Source organism: Megalops cyprinoides, chromosome 13, assembly GCF_013368585.1.
Source record: "Megalops cyprinoides isolate fMegCyp1 chromosome 13, fMegCyp1.pri, whole genome shotgun sequence".
NCBI classification, from domain to species: domain Eukaryota; kingdom Metazoa; phylum Chordata; class Actinopteri; order Elopiformes; family Megalopidae; genus Megalops; species Megalops cyprinoides.
In genome coordinates this window covers 7,133,753-7,144,231 of record NC_050595.1, presented here as the reverse complement: position 1 = coordinate 7,144,231, position 10,479 = coordinate 7,133,753, and the positions used below count along the sequence as shown (strand labels likewise).

General features: G+C 42.7%; 1 protein-coding gene across 1 annotated transcript; it reads right to left on the bottom strand.

Moving 5' to 3' along the window:
- Positions 1 to 1,108: 1,108 nt before the first annotated feature.
- On the bottom strand, positions 1,109 to 3,745 carry hrh3 (histamine receptor H3). Its single transcript, XM_036544565.1, has 3 exons — positions 3,297 to 3,745; positions 2,787 to 2,953; positions 1,109 to 2,011 (listed from the first exon to the last, which is right to left on the bottom strand). The coding sequence occupies exons 1-3, from the start codon at positions 3,625 to 3,627 to the stop codon at positions 1,109 to 1,111; spliced, it is 1,401 nt and encodes a 466-aa protein (XP_036400458.1). The 5' UTR covers positions 3,628 to 3,745.
- Positions 3,746 to 10,479: the final 6,734 nt, after the last annotated feature.

Here is a 10,479-nt window from a genome sequence, read left to right as displayed (position 1 = left end):
AAAAATATTAAAAAAAAAAAAAAAAAACCTGTGGTTTGAAATGAGAACTATAGACAGTGCTGTAGTTTTCCTGTTACTGTGGAGTGCAGTAGGTTCGGGTTCAGCAGTTTTATTTTTCAAGAACAATTTCAAAAATCAATTTCAGCGTTACTGATGTTATGTTAGTCACTGGGAACAAACTGTTTTCAGCAACAGTCCTCAGGAAGGGGCTAGTGGGAAGGGGAGATCTGCGTAAGCCTTAATGAGTACAACACTGGAAACCCAGACTCCGATGCCAATATACTGAGACTAACGGGGTTCAGTGTCGGTGTCATGAGTCAGGTGACATGCAGCAACATGGCAACAAACAATATGGCAATTTGTGTTACGACTACCTGGTGCATATATAGGACATTTACTGGAAAACCTGCCCAAATGTGGGGATGTTTGTGTAAAAGCTGAAATGAAACTCCAGGACATGTACGGCTAACATGAAACACCTGAGTGCTTTTTAATCAAATGTTGGTTTACAGATTTGTAGACCCTCAGTGCCAGTAAATGGATGACCTTGTCATCTAGGCGCTGGCAAAACAATATTGAAAATGTTGGTCCAGCAGATCCAGCAGATCCAGAAAAATAACACCTTTAGAGAAGAAAGAGCCTTTTTATTAGAGCCTTTGGTGCACAATATAACAGGGCATCTGGCTGTGCCAAGCTTTCCTGAGATTTTGGAAAGGCATAACCATTAAAAATACCTTTTAAACTGGATAAATACCATGACAAACATCTTACAAGTGGTCTAAGCAAGATGGCTGTTTGAGGGGAAAGAAAAGCATTTGCAATATTAATAAAAACAAACATACATTTTGTTGGAAAAAGTCTTTTGGACAACATCAAATGAATCACACTTTGACTCTGGTGCACCCCACCACATTTATCCAAACTATCAGCACAAAAAATTACCATACCAAAAAAAGTCATCACATTGTATCATACAGATGTAACTGGTCACTAATGAGCAGTTTAACACCAAACTGGACACATGACTTTCCCTGTACATCTCCAGGAAAAAAAAGAAAGGTTTTCAGTCATGAACTTATTACCCACATACCCCATAGTCTTTCACCCCCTAGCATTTCTGTTCTACATACTGGGGCTGGATTTTGACCTTGGCAGGGCAGAGCAGCTTGCTGAAGGCCCTCCTGAAGCTGGTGTGACACAGCGGGTACAGCACTGGGTTGATGGACGAGTTGATCCACAGCAGCCAGAAGGAGATCTCGTACAGGTAGTGCTGGACGCACTGGCCGTGGCACGCCGCCCTGATGATCATCAGCAGGGTGTAGGGCGCCCAGCAGAGGCCAAAAACGCACACGATCACCGCCAGGGACTTGGCCACCTTCTTGTCCCGCGACAGGCGGAAGCGTCCGGTCATGCTGGGGTCGGCGGCGTCGGGTCGGCCCTGATGCGGGCCCCCGCGCCTCTCCCCCGGCCTCTGGACCAGGCCCTCCAGCTGCAGAGGCGGCAGGTCCAGCAGCCCGCTGTCCCGCCTCTTCCTGCCGCCATCCCCCGCTGGCTCCTTGCCTCCGGGGAAGGTGTGGCCCCTGGACCTCTCAGCATCCTCGCTCTTGCTCCGGGCCGCCGCGGGCCTGACGAAGAACACCTGCTGCTCCTCGCCGCGGTCGCCGCACCCCCTCGGCCGCATCTCGCGGTCCCCCGGCCCCACCCCCGCCCCTGACCCCGCGCCGACGCCCTCCCGCATCAGGTTGCGCCGTCTGATGTTGATGTAGATGCTGAGGTTGAAGTAGGTGACGCTGATGAAGGGGGTGAAGAACTCCACGGTGGAGGCGGTCATCAGGAAGTACCAGTTGAAGTAGAACTCGGCGTAGCACTCGCTCTCCGGCACCACGCTCCCGCCGGCGATGTGCTCCCAGCTGATAATGGCAGGCCCGTACAGCAGGAACGCCGCCAGCCACACGCTCGCCATCTTCAGCACTGCCTCCCTGGTCACGCCCTTCTGGCACCTGTAGCTCACCTTACGCAGAGAGAGACGGAGAGAGAGCTTCACTGGTTTCCATACTTCCTGGATTGGGAGAATGACGTCTGATATCAACAATGATCTCCATCGTCTACAGATCATACAACCGCTAAACTCCCTTCAGTACATTACATTTTAACTCTTTCCAGAGCATAATCAATTTAGTTATTGTATGCAAGACTTCATCAGATTTCACAACATGCTTATAATTAGTATTTTTGAAGCCCATGAAATTGTTTGCTACAAAGCTATGATACGCATGTGTAGCGTAATGAGTTTCACAGTGACTTCAGTGCTGATCATGCTTCATTATCTCTGTAACGGCTAAAGAGCTGGAGAGTATTCAGGTGCAATACAACCTGTATTTATTTGAATGTTAAGTTTGATTATACAACATGATTATACAATTATTGCCCTTTGATACCGATTTTTCTCCATTAATAAAACGACAAATTGGTCTGTATTTGACTTTATAGTTGTGGAATGATTGGCTTTAACAATATAACTCCTACGTTCGTTGCTTTTTAAATGCTGTAAATAAATATGTGATATTAATTAGCACTTTGTAAGGCTCATCTTAACTACCTCTTCATTCCTTTGATCTATTTTCCCTGTTGCTGCTTATCTCTTGCTTTTTATACTTCAAAAGGGTTTTGCTGGAAAGCACCGAGAATACTTCTATACGAGAGGGCGGGCTATGAGCAAAATGAATAAAAAAAATTGCTGAGAGTGGTGCAGTACAGGCTGCCGGAGGGATGGAGGGTCCTCTTACCGCTCTTGTGACGGACAAAAACCGGTCGAAGCTGATGAGGACGATGTTGAAGACTGAGGCTGTGCAGAGCATGTAGTCCACCACGAGCCACAATTTGCAGAGACCTCGCCCAAGTCTCCACTCTCCCGTCAAGACATAGGGAATGTACACTGGTATGCAAAAACCACCTGAAGAGACACAATAAGTGAAAAACTGCGCATCAGTCAAATGTTTGTTTGCGACGGTCCAAGTTAATTACACCGGAATACATTAATTGCACGAAGAGAGAAAAGTTGCATCGGTAGCGAATCACAGATACCACTGCCGACGTGTTGCTGAGCAAGGTGCCTTACCACAATTATTGCGGACAAATCGAGTTTAAAGAGGATGAAAGCACAGTTACTAAGTCCGCATGAGAGCATCTGTCAGCAATGCAAAACACGTATGTAATATTTTATACGTCTGTAACTGCCATCATTATATATGATTATCATTACCAATTGTGACAAAAATATCACACAGCGCACTCACCTACAAGAAAGTCAGCTATGGCTAAATTCAAAAAGAAAAAGTTGCCTTGAGTCCGCAAACTTTTCTCCACGACAAACGCCAAAATTACGAGTGCATTGCCTAGTACGGTGGCGAACACCAGCAGAGTCATGAGCACGGCTAAGAACACTGAAGTGGACGGTGAGAACTCTCCATACTGAAGCGCCCGGCGGTTTTCCGGGTCCACCTCCGAGACGTTTTCTCGCGGAGGCAACGACCAGTTGACCATCAGCAAAGCCCTAGAATCCCCGTCCAAGGGGGCAAGGGTGGGGGATCCGAAATTTAGCGGTGCGGCAGGAAATGCGGATTGCATGGCTGCAGGCGTTTCCTAAATATCATCGTCCAGCAGCGCAGAAATACTTGTAATTGTGGACAAGCCCGTCTGGAGTGCAGATGCAATCTGGTTGTCCAGAAGTTGTTGCTACGAGGAGAACAGCACGAGTGAAGCAATCGGCGTACCTTTTATATCGCGGGAGCGCCTGCGTTGCTGTCTCGTGCTTAAGATCTGAGGGGATGACGTTTTCAGGCAGTCCAGTGTCTTGCTGGTGATATATTAAGTTACCGTTAGGTGTGAGAGGTAAATCTGAACCAAACCTCAGGGTGGAAATGCATAGGAAGAGTTTTTTTATTACTATTATTACGGATGCTATTCTTGACATAATACCAACCACGAATAGATTGATATTGAATGAATTTTCATCAGATTCTCTTCATGTCACGTTTTATTGTAAAGGGTGCACCATCTGATGTTCTCACTGAAACACACTGGCTAGGTGCATTTAATCCTTTTCCTTCTGATGTGATCAACATGTCTGAAACAACTCTGCCATTCAGTACCACGCATTAAAGCAGAGAGAGGGAAAACATGCTAATTAATTATGCTCTGCAAACTGGTTTATTTGGCTTATGAATCATTAGACTCTTCTCATCTAGTGCTGTTTTTTTTTTTTTCCTTTTTCCTGATGTTTCTTAGCAGCGCATGCCCCCTGATGTTAAGTGTAGGCAGTGTGTTTACTCCAACGCGGGAAAACTAATTTAATACGACCGCATTTATTTGATAGAGCACCGCCACTGAAACTCCCAACGGCAGTGCCTTTTAAAGCTGTTCTGCAGGGGTCATGGCAAATTCCTCGCACATCAAAACAGACCCTCGGGAGAGCAAAATAATGACAAATATCCTTCCCCGACAACCAGGCTGGTTTCACAGTCCCATTCAAACGCAATTATTAAGAGAGCTCATTATTAAGGCCACCCCACCTGCCATTTGGTGTCTGACATTTCGAGACTTTCTTGGGAAAATGGGTTCATTTTGAGCGTACCAGTAACAACAACTGCAGCATAACCGCACTCAGGGTGCTTAAACACACTAAATGTGAATGAGTCAGGGGAGTCAATTTGTTGTATTCCAAATTCTGTCATATATTTTTTTTCCCCCTCCACTTAAGAAGTTGTACTGCTGCTGCATCCTTGAGCACTTACTTAATGTGAATTGCTTGAAATATGCAAAAATCTAAATATAAATTGCTTCAAATACAAGTTATGTAACATGGTTAAAGACACAACATTTTTGCACTGACGTGTAAAAAGGCACCTTTTTGCGGTCCTAAAGACATCAGTATTCTCATGCTTGCGCTGGTGCACTGATGCATCAGGCCGTTGTTTCTTCCTGGGTGCACTGTGGATGTAATGTTAGCCATAGACATAGAATGTGTTACACTATGTGCTGCACACCCAGCTGCTGGTTGAAGCGGATGCAGTCAGGGTGCTCTTGTCACCAGAGGCTGAATAGCGACCACCTGAGCCCCACATGTGAAGTTTGCGTGTTGCTGATCTGGCCACCTGGGACACAGCCACTTAATAATTGCCTGAAAACATTTCAAATCTGGTAATTAGCTTTGTGTAGCTGTCTGCCAAGGGGGCTGATTGCTTATGAGATCCACACTTTAAGGTGCATTTTCATAGGTATGGTGTTATTACTAGATAGAAACTTCTCTTTCTGTCAAGTCGGTTATTTTCTGTGGTTTATAATTATCGCCAGGATGTCAGACTGGTTAGTTCCCTCCCATTGTGCCCTGTGCCAAGCAGAGATCAAGGTCTCTGTGTTCTTGTCACTTTATGTGAGAAACTGTGTGTCTCTGTCTCTTTGACATCAGAAAATGACACTCGCCATCTGTCACTTTCACACTCAAAATCCGCTGTCAGAACTAGGGCCCATGACTGCAATTTTTGGGTATCTGAACCATTTGGTACTTGCAGGGCTCCAGGTCTGTTATTTTTGGAGAGTGGAAGGTTACTGGTATAAAAAGGTGTGCATGTGTGGGTGTGTGTATGTGTGTGTGTGCCTGGGGGGGCTATGGGAGAGGGTCATCGAGCAGCAATTGTGGACATAGGTCGATATAATTGATGGGGCCAGGTGAAAGTTTAGGTTGGCCTACCCAAGCCCCCCCCCATAAAGCTGGATGTGTTTACTCATTTGTTAAATCACATTTACTGTAAGCAGACTGAACTGTGCAGAGATATGCCGTGCAATCCTGCAAAGAGCGACAGGGGAACCATGCAGAAGAGATACAGAGCTGCCCATCACGCTCGATGTCGGTCATTCGGTATGGTAACGGTGGTCTTACTGTCACTGCTTGTGAACAGAGCGTAAACTGGAATGGCATTGTGCCGAATGTCCACCGGGTTTATCGTGGCAGTGTCCCATCAATCTTTGCTGTTTTTCCATCTTCTTCACTGTCCTTACAGCACTGTCAGTGCAGCCTCAGGTGTTCCTGGAGGATTGCGTTTTGTTCTTTAATGTGAAGTTCTGATGGGAATTATATTTGCACAAGTGAAGGGTTATTTCTCTCAGGATTCACAGCAATCTGAGGGACTAAGATACGGTGCAGTAGAGTCTCCATTCTGTATCTACAAGTGTGAATGAAACATTATATATAAGGGTCACCCAGGGTACTAGCTGATACCATTTTTATTTCATGGTCAATATGTACTGAAGAAAAATTAAACTGACCCATGGAATGTGAAAAATAAAATAATAATAATAATAACAATAAAATAATAATAATAATAACAATAAAATAATAATAATAACAATAAAATATTAATAATAATAATCATAATAATAATAATAGTAAATATATATATATATATATATATATATATATATATATATATATATATATATATATATATATATATATATATATATACATACAGGCATGTCATTCACCATGTTATGGGTTGGTGGAGCCTGCCCCACGGTTATGGAGCAGTATAAAAAGCAGTCTTTTTTGGAATATCTGAGAGAAGGAACCACAATAACCCTGACATGTACATGTACATTCACCTTGATTTTGAATACTGAAAGCCTAATACAGTCACACAATAAATGACCAGGAAAATATCTGAATCTAAATATTACATGCTGATGACCCCACGGTCTCAGCACGGATCTCTGCCTGTCTCTCAGCCTGGATGAAGGAGCGCCACCTTCAATTCAACACATCCAAGACTCAGCTCTCAGTCATTCCAGTCAGCCCGTCAATCCAGCATGACATCTCCGTTCATGCTCAGCTCAACGACATTAACACCGTCCAAGGAAGGAACCTGGGGGTAGTGATTGATGACCAGCTAAAATTTATTGACCACATTGTGATGACTGCCAGATCATGCAGATTTACGCTGTATAACATCAGGAAAATCAGGCCCTATCTATCTGAGTATGCTGCGCAGCTCCTTGTCCAGGCTCTGGTCATCTCAAGACTGGACTACTGCAGTGCTCTCTTGGCTGGCCTACCTGCATGCACTATTAAGCCTCTGCAGTTTATACAGAATGCCGCTGCATGTCTAGTTTTCAACCAACCAAAAAAGGGCTCACTTTACACCTCTCTTGGTCTCACTCCACTGGCTCTCTGTAGCTGTCCTCATCATGTTCAAGGCCTGCACCTACCTCCCTGAACTCACTACTGCAAGCCTGTGTTCCCTCCTGACCGCTACACTACTGAACGGCGTCTGGTGGTCCCGTCGCATCTTAGCGTAAAATCGCTATCCAGAACTTCCTCTCGCCGCGTTGTCCCCCAATGTTGGAATGAACTTCCACACTCAGTCTGTTTTGCTGAGTCCCCCTCCGTCTTCAAGAAACATCTGAAGACACAGCTCTTCCACTCTCACCTGAGCACCTGAAACACTACCCCCTAAAGGAATTTCTCATGTCTCAAAACTGTTCCCTACTAAACTATTAAAAATGTGTAATCTAATGGTGTAACACACTCTTTATCTCTGCTTGCTAGCTTGTACCTTGTCTGGCCAACTATTGAAACCTGGTCATGCAGCGCTTCTAATATTGTTGACTCCTTATGTTTTTCTGCTTGTGTTGTACTCTACCTCACTTGTAGGTCACTTTGGATAAAAGTGTCTGCCAGATAAATGTAAATGTAAATGTACATGTACTTTACATTATTGTCATTAGGCAGATGCTGTTATCCAGGGTGGCTTATAGAGGTTACAGTTATACCCATTTATACAGCTGGATATTTTCTGAGGCAATTCTGGATTAAGTACCTTTCCCAAGGGTACAACAGCTCCTCACCACTACACCACACTGCTGCCCCTGTACGAAATATCTGTCCTTCAGACTCAATGAAGCAGGCCAAGAGCAAAAGTGGAAAAAAAGATCTGAAGGGCATAGAGAAATTCCACCCTGAAGAATGGTCAAAACCCCCCAAAAGCATAAAATACTTCTGGAAGCATCTTCACTGTGCTATCCATGCCATATGAGGATTTACAAAACACTCACTACAGAGGTGTGAATACATATCATCCTCATGTTTCCTGGATTAAAACTCATTATTCATTATTATTGACATCAAAAATAACATATAAAATATCATATTATAGAAGTTCACCTGATATGCCTTAGGCTGAGCGCTGAGGGCTGAGGGCTGTTTGCCACAAAGCGTAGGTAGTATGCAAGAGTGCTCTGGCTCTTGTCAGTCATGTTGGATAGGCTAGAAACCTCAGGAGCAGATCCTGGACTGATGATTTAGTAATTCTGTCCCGTATTCTAGAATAACAGGCTTGGTGCCAGTGAAAAAAAAACTGCCAGGGAATTGCAATCTACAGGGGTGCACAAAAAGTCATAAATACTATGTAGATATCGGGATGTAAGGAGACAACCGGGGGTGCACTGAGGTCCGCCTGGGAGTGCAATGCACCCCTAAGCACCCCCATAGCGCCAGGTCTGTAGTACAAGACCCCAAAATTGGTAAGGCAGGGATTAGAGGTGGTTTATAGAACACTAGAGCTCCCTTTGGAACAGTTGCTCCCTGTACAAGTGGGATGCATTTCACTTGAACTAGAGAGGCATGAAAGGATTGGGAAATTATTTGTTCGCAAAGCGAAGCTGAAGAGTACTTAAAACTAGGGACCTGAGAGGGAGCTACATGTAGAGATGTACTTAGGCATAGACTCAGATAGAGAAATCTTACATAATCATGACATAAGAGGTAATGTAGTTTTTGAGTTATGTAGGAGGAGGAGTCCCCCAAGGATTAGTGTTGAGACACTGATTTATTATTATTATTATTATTATTATTATTATTATTATTATATAAAATGTGTTACCTTTGATCAGTATATCAAACTTTAAACAGTTTGATAAACTTATAAACAGTTTGAAAGTTGCTGAAATGACACAGGAAGATTTGAATAAGATCCAAAAATGGGCAGACAGCAGGCAATTTGGCAATGAAAAAATCTAAGACGGGAATAATTTACTGGTGGCAGAAAACTAGACCGTAAACAGTGTGTCACAGAAAGTAGGTGTTGGGAGTTCATTCCACTTTGTCAGGTCAACTTGGGCAACTTGGCACTATAATTGAGCAGTGAAAAGATAAAGAAGACAAAGTGGAGTATACAGCAAAAACCACACTGTCACTAGCGTCACTAAATCAATCCATGACAGACAGGGACACAAAGAAACTTTTATTACCAGTATTACTACTACTTCTGTTGCTACCGCTGCATCTTTTCTGCTATCATTTATGATTACTATTACCAATACACTACAAGTACTGCAACTACTACAGCTGCTACTACTGCTGTTAATACTACTACAACAACAACTGTTACTGTCTCCACTATTACTGATCCTGTTGATGGTGCTAACACACACACCTCAACTTGATCTGTTCCATGTCTGATCTTGTTGTATCTGTGACTTCCCTTTGCTCAATGAATCATACCAATAATAAAAATATGAAATATTATGGAACAATGCACCAGAATGGCCTTTTAAAACATTATTTACCGCAGAGCATCATAACACTGCCCGAATACTTCATGGTTGTTTATTTCAATATAAGAAATTCTAAACTGTACTGTGTCACTTAATGGAATATTATATTCAATCAGTGGAGAGCAGGAAGAATAATCCAATATGGAGATACAGTACAATACAGCATCTGTGAGGATAATGGATGCATTTGTTGATATTTTAAATGCCTGATAACATCTTGTGAGCGTATCATATGGTGATGCAAATTACTGTATTATTGGAAAGCAAAAACAGTAGCACTTAGCACCCTATAGCTCTGATTCCACTGCAATTCAGTATAGCTGCATCTTTTCATTTAGCAGATGCTGTTTCCCAGAACATAAAATGTGTGAATGTGAGGTTACATAGTGCATATATTAATGTATCCATGTATAATAATATTATATAATTAATTATATGTTTCATATAATATTCTATGTCATGTCTCACACAATTGTAAAATGTAATGAAATGATATTGGAAAAATATCAAATCAAATCATTAAAAAAAACAATGATATTAAAGCTTTGCAATTAAACTACCATAGATTGATTTTGTTGTGGGCAGGTATTTCTTGAGTACTGCTGCCATTATATTTGTAGTGATATGAACACTCGCCCTTGGTGTGTTGCACTCAATACTTTAAAGAGGAAAATTCTGATTCATGCAGAGAATAGATTGTCAGACTTGGTTATTATCATGTCTATCATTTTAGCACTTGAAATAGAACAAGTAATCAGCCAATTTTTTCATTTAAGCTACATATACAGTACTTCTCACATCTCACAGTACTTTTTTTCCCATCATTTTAAATTTGCTGTTATTGAAATTCTGATTTGCATTTATGATTTC

Excerpts from the sequence above, each read along its gene's own strand:
- hrh3 (XM_036544565.1), bottom strand. The coding sequence starts at position 3,627 with ATGCAATCCGCATTTCCTGCCGCACCGCTAAATTTCGGATCCCCCACC. Across the intron at positions 2,954-3,296 it reads CATAGCTGACTTTCTTGTAG|GTGGTTTTTGCATACCAGTG; the intron begins GTGAGTGCGCTG and ends GTGTCTCTTCAG. Across the intron at positions 2,012-2,786 it reads TTTTGTCCGTCACAAGAGCG|GTGAGCTACAGGTGCCAGAA; the intron begins GTAAGAGGACCC and ends TCTCTGCGTAAG.